Consider the following 16,660-nt stretch of genomic DNA (forward strand, 5'->3'; position numbering starts at 1 on the left):
CCCTCCCCTCCCCTTCCCATTTCCCCTTCTCCTGGTTCTCCCCCTCCCCCCTCACATCTCCCCTCCCCCAGTCTTCCATCCCCTTTCACATCCTCCCCTCCTTTCGCCTGGTTCTCCTCCTCCCCCCTCACATCCCCTGGTTCTCCCCCCTCACATTTCCCCTTCTCCCTACCCCTGGTTCTCCCCCTCCACCCTCACATCCCCCCTCCCCTGGTTCTCCCCCTCCGCCCTCCCCTTCCCCGGGTTCTTCCATCCCCTCTCACATCCCCCTCCCTTCCCCTGGTTCTCCCCCTCCCCGCTCACATTCCCCCGGTTCTCCCCATCCCTTCTCCCTTCCCCTGGTTCTCCCCCTCCCCTCTCAATCCTCTCCCCTGTCACATTCCCTGGGTCTCCCCCTCCCCTCACATATCCCCCTGGTTCTCCCCCCTCACATCCGCTGGTTCTCCCCCTCCCCTCTCACATCCCCCCCACATCCCCTGGTTCTCCCCCTCCCTTCTCCCGGTTCTCCCCCTCCCCTCTCACATCCCCCCGTCACTTCCCCTGGTTCTCCCCCTCCCCTCTCCCTTCTCCCGGTTCTCCCCCTCCCCTCTCACATCCCCCCGTCACTTCCCCTGGTTCTCCCCCTCCCCTCTCCCTTCTCCCGATTCTCCCCCTCCCCTCTCACATCCCCCCCATCACTTCCCCTGGTTCTCCCCCTCCCCTCTCACATTACCCCCCCATCCCCTCGTTCTCCCCCTCCCCTCTCACATCCCCCCCACATCCCCTGGTTCTCCCCCTCCCCTCTCCATTCTCCCGGTTCTCCCCCTCCCCTCTCACATCCCCCCCATCACTTCCCCTGGTTCTCCCCCTCCCCTCTCACATTACCCCCCCCATCCCCTGGTTCTCCCCCTCCTCTCTCACATCCCCCCCAATCCCCGGGTTCTCCCCCTCCCCTCTCCCTTCTCCCGGTTCTCCCCCTCACATCCCCCCCATTCCTCCCCCTGGTTCTCCCCCTCCCCTCTCACACACACCCTGTTCCCACCGCCCCCCCGGTTCCGTGGTCCCTCCCCCGGCTGGCTGATGTCACACGCCGGCTGGAGGCAGCCGGGCGATGATGGCTGCTGCCGGCTGGCGCCTGGCGCGGGGCCGCCGCTAGGTGCCCGGGATGGAGCCCTGCGGGCCGGGGGAACAGGCCGACTGGATGCGGTTCCTGCGGAAGCTCAAGGAGGTCTTCGACGTGTGCGACGAGGACGCGGACGGCTTCATCCGGGTGCAGCATTTCGTCGCCCTGGGGCTGCAGTTCGGCCAAGGGGATGAGGTGAGAGGGGCTGGGGGCGCGGGGAGCTGCCCCCGGGGCTCCGATTCCTCCAGCCCCATCCCCTGCTCCTGCCTCCCCCGGTTCACCCTGCAGCTCCCCTCCCCGTCCTGCATCCACTCCCTTTGCACCTGCAGGCTCCCCTGCCTGGGGCGCCAGCATCGCTGCCCGTTTGCAGCCACTTTCCCCTGCTACCGCCGCTTCTCGCTCGCGCTTCGGCTCTGAGCAGGGGGCCGCCCCCGAGGCGCTCAGTACCGCAGGGCAAGGCTGCTCTGGGCACATCACGTCCGAGGTGGTGGCATGGAAATGCACTTTCCCCTGCAGCTAGAGGAAGAGAGACAGTCAGGGAGCGTGGGGCTACTTCTCTGCTCATCTGACTCCAGACCTCTCTTGCCCAGGGGGACGGTTATTATGTTTATACAGGGAACCACATTTGCACCAGTTTTCTAAATTCTCTTTCTCTTGTCCGTGGGGAGAGTAACTTCACTGAAGTCAACATTTTGGATTTCTGTCTGTGTCTTTGAACATACCATCCTGCTGCCAGTCAGGTAAACAGGCCAAACCCTGCATTGCCTTCCATGCGAATAAACAGTTGGGGTAAGGCAACTCCGAATTCAGCCCATTTTTTTTGGTCTGAATCAGACTGCAGGGACAAACTCATATTTTCTTTAGTTTATTTCCTGCTGTGCTCTTTTGTCCTGATGCAGATAGCCACCTGACTCCAAGAAACACCTGGGTTTGACCTTGTTTACAAAACTGGGCTTTCTTTCAATGGCAGAATTGACTTTCTAAGCAGAAACACACCTGGGCTAGCAAACCGATGTGATGGTTCTTCTGCTGTTTGGTTGTTTTGTTGTTGTTCTTCTTCTTTTTGGTTATTTTGCGAGGCATGACTGTTCTGGTGAAAGCAAAGGTTTCTCTGGCATGGTAACATTTCCTCCTTAGCTATGTGGACAATCTGAAAATAGGCTCCATAAATTACACAAAGAAGACTCTCTTTCGAAGTGAGTGCCTTTATTGCAAGATCTGTTACTCTGCCCTGGGTCTGTCATAATTCCTTATACAAGTAAGTCCTGTTTGGCCTTCTTAGTGTTTAAAGAACACACAGTGTGTTCTGGAATGTCCGAGGAGCCATTTAGCAGCATCGTATTAATCTGCAATGACACTCACAGAAAAGCTGTGTGAGTTAGAATTAGGGACCGAAGTCAGTCTATCGTTGACACAGGCATAAATCTGGAGTCACTCCACTGGCTTCAGTGGAGCTATTACTTTCATGGAACCATTATCACTGTATTACAGTAGTGTAAGAAAGAACAGAATTTGGCCCAATATTCATTAGAATAATTGCATAAATTTCAGTTGAAACAGTTCCTTCTAAATTTATTTAGTAAAGAGAGAAATCTCAAACAAAATTAACCAGATATGAAATCTGTATTTCATGAGAAGAGTCCCCACTTCAGAATCTGGTACCTCATCTCCGGGTCTCCACATAACAAAATGCTCTGGCACTTGAAAAAAGAAGGCAGCACAACAAAACAAAGCTGGTGTCAGGATGAAAAGTTCTGACCTTTTAAAATGCGGTAAAATAAATTAATCTGTGGGGATTGTAAAGAGAGAGAAGTTTATAAAAGGGTTCCAAGGAAGCACTATAGGAAAAAATCATAATGAATTCATAGTTATTGTCAAATCAAGTTACTAATTTTTGGATCAGCACTGGTAATGGAACAAGACTTGTTAATTAAATTTAAGAAAGAGGATACAGGAGGCTCCATTTCTTGTATCTAGTCATAGACCTGTTGTTGAATATTTCTTTAATGAGAGACTAGAGTTATTATTCAGTAACCAGTAATATTTGGAGAAGAAAGGACTGACAGGAATGAGCTCTATTGCTCTCTCTGTTTTTATTTGTCCCTTGAAACGTTATACATTTCTATATAAACTAAGGGCCTAAATTCTTAAATCCATGTTGCAAGAAGCATTGTACTGTGGGTGGGTTTTGCATTACTGTATTTATTTCATTCCTAGATCAATAACCTTTTCTTGCTGGCAGTTAGGAAGGTTGGTGAAATTCTCTGGCCTTTGTTTTACTGGAGATCAGCCGAGATGATCAGGTTCCTTCTGTCTTAGATTTCCATAAATTCTAATCAGGTTATTAGAAGGGGAGCAGGGAGAATAAACTGGAGATAAAAGGTTGAATCAGATGTCTTAAAAATGTCTTTGTTTTCTGTAGATGAATGTATTAGAAATATGTAAAGGGGGGGACTGATGAACTAAAGTATTGTATTGGAAAATTATAAACCATGAATGGTGTATTCTGAATTTTGGGAGGGGCCTAGATTACTGAACAGGTGCCAGAAAAATAAATAATATGCAAATAAGAGATTAAATTATAGGCTGCGGCATATGTCTAGCTAAACAGAGTGAATGGTAATGAGAAATGCCCTGTAATCAGCACTGCATTCTTGTTTGTTGTAACCAACAATGTTTGAAAAATATACTTACAAAGATGAGACGAATGGAATTTACCTCTATGTCTTTAGTAGCATGCATATTACAATTTGTCTTAATTTCTCTTTGTATATGTAGTCTGATCTGAAGCCTGTTGAAGTCATTGGAAGGGCTTTCATTGACTTCAGTGGGCTTTGGATCAAGCCCTCAGTAGTTGGTATGCTACAGTATTGCTAGATTTGGATGGACGAAACCAGAACTTCACATCTGAACTCCTTTAATTTTAGTGTTATGTGCATGTGGATTCATGTCCCCTGCTTCTACAGTTTTGGTTCTGGGACAGCTCCTAATCCAGAAGGGTGGGTGCTATTTTCTAGCTTTGGTTGCTGCAGCTAAAATATTACCATTTGGGGCCAAAATCTCATGAGACTCGCTTATGTGATTTCAGTGCTGTTGAATCTGCTGCCAGACCTTAACCCCGATTCGGTCTCAACCACAACCTAAGCCTGATCCTGATCATAATACTGCCTTCTCGGATTCATCTCTGATTCTTGCGGGATATCACCAAATAAAATGGGGGGGGGCCTGAGAGTTTGCAAGAAGGAGAAAAATAAGGAGGGCTGAGTGTGTTGTGGTACGTTTTGAAGCTGTTCCAACTTCACAGGATCCTTACTTTATAGACAGCACCAAGCTTTTCCAGTACCCACGTTAAGTAATCGTGGTTCTTTGACATGATGCTTCAAGAGGATGTATTTCAGATGCAGTGATGGTGTCATGGTCATCAGAGGAGCACATTGAGTGCTCTAAGAATGATGGCCTCCTCCACTCCCAATCAAGTTATTGATTTCCCAGTGGTGTTCAGCCAGATAGGTGTGCCATGAGTCAGTGCAGGGAACAGCAGCAGGGAAATATGGAGCATGCATGGCAGGAAACAACATGAAGGGTGTGTAGGGTGATCAGTGAGGAGGAGGATTTAGTGGAACCTGTAAGGCATGTGGAAGGAGGAAGAAGTTTGCGGGCAGAGAAATATGGAGAAGGGGGGGAAAGGGAAGAAGGGCAGGGATGTCCAAAATCAGAAAAGGCATTAGGACCCTGCCTGAGAAAAGTGGTGATATACGAACTGCACTGTGCTATTTAGCGATGGCTGAGTCAGGTCTGTTCATTTCACTGACAAAGACAAGATTATTCCTGGCACGGACAGGTTAGCTAGGAGACGGCAAGCTGGACGCTATTCTGTTCCATGTATCATCGATAAACATGTCTGCTCCTTTCTGACTGCAGGATCTTCACTGCTGGCGGTAACATAAGAGGCAGGGAAAGTCCAGCTGGCTTTCAGAGCCCAGGAGCAGATTTTGCAGAATGGGCAGTTTGAAAAATCATCTCTGGACTTGTCAGCTGAGCCAATTTGATATGCAAATCACTAGAAGAGATTTGCTGTGGAACCACAGACAGAGGCAATGATCCTAGTGCAGATGTACTGTAAATACCTTAGCGTGGGTGGATAATGACTTTGCCATTCTGTTTAAAAAAGTGTCATTCAAAATTAACTTTATTATATATCACTGGTGACCTCAGGAGACAGAAAGAATCAGTTCCCCAAAACAGTACAGCCATCCCAAACTCGCTTCCATAGGGGGCTAATAACGATTGCGCAGGAAAATCTGCTATGTGTCAAATTAAATTAAACCTAAGAAACACTGCCAGAGAGCTGCCTTGTCCTCTTTAACGTATTCTAACACATGATAATTCATTGTTGAAATGTACTTCTGGTTTTCGTTCTACATTTTCTGGACCCAATCCAGTCCCATTAAAATCAATGGGAATCTTTCCATTGGCTTTAACAGAAGATTGATTGGACCCTATATATTAATGATTTTAGCCTTTCAGTTCAGTGTATCTTATACCTCACATGTGAAGGACCAGATTTTGCACTGTTGCATCCCCACTATCTATAACACTCTCAGCACAAATAGTTATGAGGTTGCAGTAGTGTAATGAGAGTGAAATTTGGCTTGGTTAATTCAGTCCTGCCCTACTTAATCTGACAATCCTCCTCCTTGGCTTCATATATTTGTAGCCAGGGCCAAGCAAAATTTTGATTTTACAAATTCTTGAGGAAAAAAATTAGAGTTATTTGCCGAAGTTTGTGAGAATTTAACATAGTATGAAGTTTTTACCCTTTCTGTTGTTGGTAGTTTGGTTGGTTTGTTGTCAACATGATGAAGTTTATCATTCAAAAGAGATCTGGAACTTTCTGAAAATTTGCTCCAAGGCAAAATTTTGAAGCAAAACAGCAGGTTTTTGCCTGGAATAAGCAGCCCTCTTGTTCATGTGCACAGTCAAAATAACAGAGGTGAAACTGGAAAAGTTTTAGCTTTTATATGATTAAACGTTGGGGTTTTTTTATGGCTCCTGTCACTGATGATGAAATTGTTTTTCTGTTGCCCTATTTAAAACTCTCTGTTGCAGCAACTTTTACTCCATTCCTTCTTTGCTATATAACCTAAATGAAATCCTGGCTTCACTGAAGTCTTTGGAGATATTGCCTTGATTTCATACACTGTCTTAAATTAGGCTCTGAGCGCTATAGAGGCAGGGTCTGTCATTTTATTACTGGACCCTGATGAATTCCATGCGAGTAGACCTCTGCGCTCAGGCAGGGCTCATTACAGGATTGGGGCCTTCTTGTAGTTCAATGAAGTCAATTTAATTACTTTCATACTCACGGTTAAGCATGTGCATAAGTGTTCGCATGATCAGGGGTTTTGTTTTTAGCACCTGGTGTGATGAGGCCCGTAGGGACTGCAGCTGTAATACAGATATTAATACATACAGGATGGAGCAATTCATATTAAACGTCAAGGGCCAAATAATACTAAGTATCTTAAATTTACATGGTGCTGTTAGCCCAAAGGCTTCCCAAGTACTTTACAACATATGGTCCAAACGCTGCAGGAAGTGAGAGCAGGAAGATTACATATAGTTGTTGCTTTTAACGAGGTATTGTCAACTGAAAACCATATGTTGCAAACAGACACATTTATTGTCTATGAGACCAAGAAAGTGGAGAGTGGCAGACTTTTCAAAAGCACTGATGAGAATTCAGTGCCCAGTTGTGCCTTTTGAAAATGTCCCCCTTAGATTATTACAAATAAAAGACATTTAAAGTTCCAATTTGCTTGTCACTTTTCCACTGCTGAGCTTGCCTTTTCCTTTAGTTATGGATGCTGGAAATCTGTGACATCAGTTTCACTTTTGTTTATCGTCAGTGCCACTTTCTTTTTGCTCCTTGATAACGCGCTTGAAGTTTCAAATGCTGCAAGGCAATATTTGTTGATTTTAAAAACAACCATTTTCATTGGATTGCTTTTTATTATGGAAGCATTTCTACTGAGCTTTGGTTTAATACAAGCTTGGTTTTGCAACACATACATGATGGCCGGACTTGAAGTAACACTGTCTCTTTTACACCTGAGAGCTACAATAGTTTAAAAGAGAAACAGTGTAACCCTTTTACTAGTGAATTCTTATTATTTATACTCCAATAACATGCGGAGGCCCCAGTCATACACATAATGATAGTCCATGCCCCAAAGATCTAAGTAAAGGGGAAAGTGTGGTGAAATGACTTGACCAAGGTCAGGCAGCAGGTCAGTGGCAGAACCGAGGTCTCTAGAATCTTGATGCAGCGCCCTGTCTATCCAGTAGACAACACTGGCTCTGTTCTTGGTGACTGCATGCAAAACCCACCCTGCAGATAGCTGTTATTGAAACTTCCATGTTGCTGAGCAGTTTATGTATGCCCACTCACCAGGGATTGTGAAGAAAGATGTGGAAAACGCACTGCATTTTAAATACCATAGCTGGATCATGTGTAGTCACTAGTTGGGGAAACACTTGTAGCACTGAAAAAACCAGGAGTTGATTGCCATCTGATTTCTTGTTACTTAGAAAATAGTTGCACTTGCAGCTGATGTGTCCAGAGGCCTTGCAAATTACATGTTAAATGTGTTCAGGTTTCTGGCAAAGGATTATGTGAAAGTGTGTATTTTACAAGTCTGTTGTCAGTTAATGTTTCATAATGCTAGATTCTATTTAAACTGTACATTCAGTTTTCAGCAACAAGTGAAGTACGATAAACATGTTGACTATTTATTTTCAGAGAAGTAATCACTTTTTGGAGCATTTAAAAAAAAAAGCACAGGTGTTCATGCTTAGATAGCAGTATGCATAATATTAAGATCAACAAATACTTGCCAGGATAGAAATGGTATTGCACTTAAGAGGGAACTTCAGCAGTGGATAAAAACCTATAGGGTGTTATCAATTATACTGTTGTGAATTGATAGTAACTAGTCGTCCAGCGCCGGCCACACTGAAAGGCTGGGGACCACTGCCCTAGAGTCTTCTCTCAGCTATGCTAGTGACAATCTAGAATTAAACCACTGAGGTATATGAAATTCCTCCTAATTTACACTAGTGTAACTGAAAGCAGAATCCAGCCATGTCTTTCAATATTATAAGGCTACAGCATACATTAAACTAAGCACCTACCAATATGGAAAATAAGACTTGTAACATTGAGCCTTCAAAGGAAAAGTATTAGAGCATGACCAAAGGGTGGTGGTATTCTGATAATAGAAGCAGAAAAGAATTACCACGTTCCTCGTGCTCTGCTTTTCAGAGAAATACTTCTTGAAAGAACAAATAAATGGTCACCCAGCCATGCTGAGGACAGAAGGGCAGTTCCCATGCAACAGCGTTCTCTTGTAAATACCTAGGCTGGTGCACATTTTGATGCGCTAAAGTAATTTGTTAATGACCAGTTATTTAATATCATTTTGACTGGGTAGGGAAAAATTTCTACTCTGAAAATGGAACGCTGGGATGCTTAAGGGATTTTGGATTAGTCAAGGTACAGTTGCTATAGCTTTCCTAATTCAATGCAAGCCAGTACTGCAGTGTGCTTTAAACAAACCTACTGGTACATCGTACAATCAAGCATGTATTTCCAACCAGGTAACATAAAGTAGGCTTAGTCCTTATTGTTAATCATATGTTTGCTACAGCACTGTAATGAGGAGAACTGCTGTAAGGTTTGCTGTGCACTTACAAGTCTAATTTGTTATGTAATATGAATGAATTTCAGAGATACAAGCACTGAGGGTGGGTTACACACACACACTTAAGAATTAGCTACTGCTGTGTTCTGAAATACATGCCAGTGATCATAACGCGTAGGCTTTTGTTAAAAACCAGAGAAAAGACATGTTTTTAATAGTCATTCTTGAATTTTTTATTTAAATAACTCTGCTTTAGAGCTACCTTGAGAGATTATCTTTGATGTACACCTCTACTCCGATATAACACTGTCCTCGGGAGCCAAAAAATCTTACCGTGTTATAGGTGAAACCGCATTATATCGAACTTGCTTTGATCCACAAGAGTGCGCAGCCCCACCCCCCTGGAGCGCTGCTTTACTGTGTTATATCCGAACTCATGTTATATCGTGTCGCGTTATATCCAGGTAGAAGTGTAACTACAGTGGCATTGTGTTGTCGTATGATCAAATGCAAAATCTACTTGAGAAAAACCTCAACATGTAGATCCTGCAAATACAATCCAATGCTCCTTCCATTTTACATATTGTTGGAGGTACAGCTTGAAATTAGGGAGGTTAATTACCCAGCTGCTTGGCAAGACTGGCTATTTTCTATGCAGATTTTCTCTCTCTCTCCATGCTAGATTCAGTCTATGCTGTTAAAATGTAAAACTAGTAAGCAATTAAAAAAATTAATCGTTTAAATTCATTGCACTGTTAAACAATAATAGAATACCATTTATTTAAATATTTTTGGATGTTTTCTACATTTTCAAATATATTGATTTCAATTACAACACAGAATACGAAGTGTACAGTGCTCACTTTATATTTATTTTTACTTCAAGTATTTGCACTGTAAAAAAGAAAAGAAATAGTATTTTTCAATTCACCTAATACAAATACCATAGTGCAATCTCTTTATCATGAATGTTGAACTTACAAATGTAGATTTATGTATAAAAATTGCTTTAAAAATAAAACAATGTAAAATTTTAGAGCCTGCAAATCCACTCAATCCTACTTCTTGTTTAGCCACTCGGTCAGACAGATAAGTTTGCTGGGAGATAATGCTGCCTGATTCTTGTTTACAACCTCACCTGAAAGTGAAAACAGGTGTGTTCTCATGGCACTGTTGTAGCCAGCGTCGCAAGATATTTATGTGCCAGATGCACTAAAGATTCATATGTCCCTTCATGCTTCAACCACCATTCCATGAGGCATGCATACATGCTGATGACGGGTTCTGCTTGATAACAATCCAAAGCAGTGCAGACCGACGCATGTTCATTTTAATTATCTGAATCAGAGGCCACCAGCAGAAGGTTGATTTTCTTTTTTTGGTGGTTTGGGTTCTGTAGTTTCTGCATCAGAGTGTGCTCTTTTAAGATTTTTGAAAGCATGCTCACCTTGTCCCTCTCAGATTTTGGAAGCCACTTCAGATTCTTAAACCTTGGGTCGAGTGCTGTAGCTATCTTTAGAAATCTCACATTGGTACCTTCTTTGCATTTTTGTCAGATCTGTAGTGAAAGTGTTCTTAAAATGAACATGTGCTGGGTCATCACCTGAGACTGCCAGGGCCGGCTTTAGCAAGTGCAGGGCCCAATTCGAACAGTTCTGATGGGGCCCCGGCAGGGATGACTAAAAAAAAAAAAAAACATGTAAAAAAACATGTGGGGCTTGTACTCACCGGGCGGGGCTCCTAGTTTTTGGTGGTGGGTCCTTCACTCACTCTGGGTCTTCAGCGGCACTGAAGGACCTACCGCTGAAGTGCTGCCGAAGACCCGGAGCAGTGCTGGGTGAGTAAAAATTAAAATGGAGCCTCTTACCAGGGAAGGGATTCTCGATCACTTGCCCCCCCCCGCACCCGGCAGCCCTGCCACTGGGCGCGGGGCCCGATTCGGGAGAATTGGTGGAATTGACCTAAAACCGGCCCTGGAGACTGCCATATCATGAAATATATGGCAGAATGCAAGTAAAACAGAGCAAGTGACGTACAATTCTCCCCCACAGAGTTCAGTTATAAATGTAATTAACACATTTTTTTTTAACGAGCATCATCAGCATGGAAGCCTGTCCTGTGGAATGGTGGTTAAAGCATGAAGGGGCATACAAATGTTTAGCATATCTGGCACGTAAATACTTTGCAATGCCAGCTACAAAAGTACCAGACAAATGCATGTTGTCACTTTCTGGTGACATTGTAAATAAGAAGAGGGCAGCATTATCTCCTGTAAATGTAAACAAACTGGTTTGTCTTAGTGATTGGCTGAACAAGAAGTAGGACTGAGTGGACTTATAGGCTCTGAAGTTTTACATTTGTTTTGTTTTTGAGTGCAGTTATGTAACAAAAAAACTGCATGGAGAATTTCCAGTTGGATGGTAGAAGAAGCAAATATGGTCTCAAGGCTCCATTGTCATCTGCAATTTAGCACAACCCATTGATAACCTGCAGAAAGCCTTTCAGGCTAACAAAGCGGACACACATTTAACTCCCTTACAATGTTCATTGAAGTAAAATGATTTCATTATTCCTTGTGCAATCAACAATGGCATGTTTCCCATTAATGGCATCTGATTCCAAAACCAAACATTAATGAGCACGTTAGAAACTTGGATTTTTACTTTGTAAGGTAGGCTAACTTCATAAGACTATTTTAACTTTGTTCATCTATGCAGGAACTACAAATGAAATCATAGCAGTGTTTAAACTGCAGTTCATTTTGAGAGACGTATGTTCTCAGGCCTCGATACCTGCAGATGTTGCTAATAAATACCCATTTGTGTGTGGCAACATAGCTAACTCAGACCAGGGTGTGAGTAAGTAGATAATAGGAAGTGGCAGACACAATTGCTGGTCGTATAGAATTTGGATTTATAAGAGCAGCGTGACTATAAAAGAAAAGTACTGTATAATACATCTCAATTACTTGCCATTCAAAGCGTAATTAAAGGGCCTCACTTGAAGGGAAAGAGAGCGTTTCCCTGTGATTATAAATGAGTGCGATTAAAAACGAAATATCAAGAGTCCTTCCTACTTCCTGATTTTTAGTTTAGTTTTGCAGCACTCTCTGCCTCCTAATGAGTGACAGCAATTAAATACACAGACAAAATACTTATCCAAAATACTTGTGAGACAGCATGATCTAATGGATAGGGCACTGGGCTGGGAATCAAGAAATCATATTTTAGTATTATCTACATGATTATGCTTCCTAACCACCATACTAATTTATCTTGAATATTCCTTTTGCTTTAGCTGTACAACTTTGGATGGTGTTTTGGACTCAATATGACAGTACGATTAAATGCATGCTGCTCTGTATGCATATTGTAGTCCTAATAGGGTGCCATGTTAATCATCTATAATTACTATTCTATTGCTGCCTTTTTGGTGTTTAAGACATGGTTCTATTTCCTTAGTTATGTATGTCTGTTCCAGCTACATATCTCAGCCCATCACCACACGTTCATTTATTCCTTGCTTTTGGCTACTTTGCCATAAAAGAACTGGTGGGTTTTGGAAAAACTTATCAAAAATTCTGAAAATTTCTGTTTATTTATGCACCAAGCCACAAATAGCTTATTTATTTTTATGATTTATATTCACCAATAATATTCTTCATAATTTCCCAGCCCTAGAAACCCACCACTATTGGTCTTCTGTTGCTGTGACACCTACTGCTGCATATTTTCTCCACTCCCTCTGGGTTGTTCTGAGTATCAGCAATCACTGGGTTGTTGTGGATTTTATTTTTTGCAACGAGGAAGTGGAAACACACAAATCATTTTCTTTCCAGTTTCTGCTGCAGCTCCATGTATCACAGTGAAATGATCCTTCCTGACACAATCCAGACAGCCTTTGGAACATACGATTTTCTTTCCTACTCCACTTCTGTTCTGATTTAAAAAAATAAAAAGCGTACCCAAACAGCTTTCTTAATGTTTGCGTGTTATTAATAGATTTCAGGATCTCTGTAACAAAATATTGTTGTTTTCATTGTTTACATATCAAGTGACTAAATGCTCACTCAAAGAATATATTTTACCTAATTAAACCATATGACAGCCAGTAGTTCATGGTAGCTAATCTCTGCAACAGCTATGAATTTAGAGCGATTTCAGTCAGAAAATCTGATGACAAGATGATGGACAAAATAGCCTCTACTGATTGTCTGACACATATACACTTGTGGCTTTTAGGGAGAAGAGGAGTGATCCCATTTCAGTGCATCTCCCTGCACTTTCGGCCAAATTTTGGCAGATACTTGGGTCATTTCCAGCCCCTCCTGTGTGTCAGTGGGAGTTCTGCCAGAGTAAGCACTGGAGGATTCGCCCAATGTTATCATCATTTCCTTGGTTGTAGCTTGCCATAGGTCTGGGTCGTGGTTGCCTTATGGTTCCCTTCATTTCACAGTACTTTGGTGTAAGTTCAGACTGTGGTCTTGAGCTCATGAGTTTCTGTCTGGGTGCAGCATTTGCTGTGGCCTGTCTTGAGTGTGAGACTGTGCTCTGAAGAACTAATCACAGGTTCATTCCATCACTTTGCACTAAGCAGGAATGTCGGGGGAGTTGAGGGAGTGTGTCTGAGCCAGCGCACTGGGAGAGGCTGATAAAAACTAAGGTGCTGAGAACTTTCTGCAAGGAAAGAGTATTTATTTGCTCCTGCTTTTAATCTTTTCAACACTAGTAAAAGATTTCATTGTACCTGCATAACGTTGTATGGACAGCACCTTGCACAGTGGCGCTATCACCGTAGAAACAGTAATAGCTGTTGGGGTGCTTTCAGAAGGAATTCTCACTGATGCCTTAAATCAACATTTTGAGTGAGCAGATCTGAAAGCCCCCTTTTAAAAAAATGCAGAACTACACTGAGAAGAGCAGTTATGTTTTTCTTCACTGAGAAAGACCCAAGAGTTCTTAAGGAAGTAGATGTCAGGCAAATTGTGAATAACTATATTCCTATTCCTGTGAGCTGGTATATAACTGGTCACCTGCAGGTAGGGCTGATTGGTTAGTAGCTTTTCCTCATAGTTTTTCTCTCCTGCCATTTTCTGGTTTGGAGTTTTATATTCTCAAACTTCAGAAGTGGTTAAGAATGGCCCAGGTGTGTGTTAAAGCCGCTCCCAGCCATGCTTGCTGTTAAACTGAGCATAGCTGGTGCTGATTTTATTTGGGGAAAAAAATGGGGGGACTTACTGGCAAAATGGTCTTCCTTCCCTTACTTTTCATCATCTTTCTTTTCCAACTCAGAATTTTCAGCTCAGATAATAAAGGGAGAGTATCTCTGAACGATTAGAGCCTGCACATACGGACAAATCCTGTTATTTGTGAGTGGGGTTTCCTGGAGAAAGGCACATGGAGGAACACGTGGTAAAAGATTGGTGAGACTGAGAGCTAGAATTGAGTGTGCAGCATTCAGAGAGTAACCAGGTATCCAGCGCTTCCCAGTCTGGTTTTAGGGAAGAGTCCCAGGACCAGATCCTTGGCTCAGCTAAGGCCACTTTGCACTGCCAGAGAAGTGCCAAGTGACCTTAAAGCTGCCCTGGTCTGTTTAAAGCTGGCATGGCTGCCATGGGTCTCAAGCAGGAGTGGAAAAGATCTTAGCCTTTTGGCGGCTGGGTGACCAGTGAGTAGAGGAAAAGCCCCAGATCTTCAGGATGGCAATCTCGCTGGAAAACACAACAATCTGTTTGAAAGCAAAATATCAGATAGCGAGTCAGGAGGCATCTGGAAGGAGCTAGATACATTGTGAAGATTGGCAGCTTGATCTTTATTAATTCGAACTAATAAATCCTTTTAATCCACACAGTTTTGCTCTTCTCATTGGATAATTACTAGTGCCGAAAATTTCCTTGGAGGAAAATTGCACTCTGAAAGGGTGATGCCTTTTCACTTCCAACTTAGGTCTCTATGGCCCGTTCAAAGCTCTTGTGTCCAGTTTGCTAGATTTACTGGAAAGGAGATGTTTCATTGGCTCCCAGCCAGATGGTCTAACATGCCTAGTTTAGAAAATGAAACTGGTTTGCATGGGTTGTTGCCAGCAGCCATCATATTAAAAAAAAAATCTAAACTTGCTTTCTGTCTGCTCCTGGCAACTATGTGTGAGGCAGATATGGTGTCTGTCATAAATTCTGCATGTCAAAGGGCTGAAATATGAAAACCACCTCTTGGGGCTAAAGAGGTGGATGTGGCCAGGAAAACCATTCATGAATGACAAATTGATATTAAATTCTCTCATAGGAAGTACCAACTTTAGAAAGGAAACAATCCTCCTCACCTGAAAAAAACCATGGGTGATAAAATAACTGAGCTTTGCCCTCAGTGAAGTCAATGGCAGTTTTGTCAATCTAAACGAATCATGTTCTGATCCATAAAGCCAATGCCCTCCCCCAAATCCCTCTATTGTGGTGCCTTTAAGAAATCAGCTAATTGGTGATGGCTGGGCTAGGTGGGAACCTTCTTGAAATGAGCTTTATGCAGGCATGATAAGTGATTTAAGTTCTCCCTGATTTTAGGCAGTCACACAGATAATCTTAGTGGAAAGTAGAATCTTGGTGAAAAATCTTCAGTCCAAAGTATCGTGCACAAATATGTTTTCCTTCCTTCAAAACCAGATTCAGGTGACTTCTCTTCCTTCCGACATATTTTTGTCATTGAACAAACATAGTAATTATAACCATTGCAATGGTATCCCATTGGTCACAGGTCTATTTCAGTCCCTCTCTGGTCCTCTGAGGATGTACCAGGACACCTGCAGATCGTGTTCTGCAGAGACGTCGTGTTTAACACTGATGGCTCATGCTGAGTGCAGAGGAATCCTGTTCTGTGGCCTCACTCCAAGTACCAAGGAACAGCTGGTACTGCTTAGTGATCTTCCATGTCAGCAGTTCCTTTGAGGCAGTTAAATTGATTTTCTGCACATTGGCACACGTGAATCTAGATTGCATCACGCATTTCATTGCCTAAGTGTGTACAGTACTACCAGGAGCAGAGGACGGAGGAACCGAACAGTAACAGCATATAGAGTATCAGAAATGATGACAGCCTCAGGAGAATCAGTTCCAGTTCAGATCACCAGCTCTGTTTCATGATCTCAAACAGTTTGTTCGCCCTATATGGGCTGCCCCATGTTGCTAGATATTATTCAAAGGGCTACCTGTGCACATTATTCGGGTCTCACAGTATGCTTGCCCATCACTATATGTTGGTGTTTAGTGATCCACTTCTCTTCCTCCCCCTCCCATGTAAACACTATGATATTCCACTCCATTGATCCAGAGTCTGGAAGACAGCTGGAAAAGCCTCCTTCCAGCCATCACATTTGCTTTCAGCACACAGCCAATGTTCCCTACAAACAGAATAACACTTGAGTCTATTAAACATGTGATGGCAAATATAAAAGAGGGAGATGAGAATTAAATTGGCCATTTTGTGTAAATGGTGACATGAAATATGAATCCCTTCCTGTGGAGAAATGCCAATAGCCCCTCTGCTGTGTACTCTGGTTACCCAGCACTGAACCCACACAGAGATCAAGCCAGAAAGCCCACTATACCCAGAAATTAACAATACACAAAGAGAAACAAAGAAAAGAAGGACACTGAGTTGTTATATAGTCGTCTTCTCTTTCAGTCTCAAGAGATCAGTTGACTGGAGCCCACAATAAACATACTGAGTTCGACTTATTCCTTCGAATTATGCAGCCCCACCAGTCTAACTGAGTATAAGTGATTGGTAGAGCTGAGGGCAGAAGCTGGCCCATTGGTCTCTGAGCACCTCTTAGGAGGTACTGCCATTTTCTTTTCCAGCCCAGT

General features: G+C 43.0%; 1 protein-coding gene across 1 annotated transcript in view; it reads left to right on the top strand.

Moving 5' to 3' along the window:
- The first annotated feature begins 1,103 nt into the window (after window positions 1–1,103).
- Window positions 1,104–16,660, top strand: part of RAB11FIP4 (RAB11 family interacting protein 4) — a 226,700-nt gene continuing 211,143 nt past the window's right edge. The window contains 1 exon segment of the mRNA XM_030534485.1: window positions 1,104–1,297. Within this exon segment, the coding sequence (XP_030390345.1) occupies window positions 1,145–1,297 (153 nt within the window). The 5' untranslated portion in view covers window positions 1,104–1,144.

Source organism: Gopherus evgoodei, chromosome 15, assembly GCF_007399415.2.
Source record: "Gopherus evgoodei ecotype Sinaloan lineage chromosome 15, rGopEvg1_v1.p, whole genome shotgun sequence".
Taxonomy (NCBI): Eukaryota; Metazoa; Chordata; order Testudines; family Testudinidae; genus Gopherus; species Gopherus evgoodei.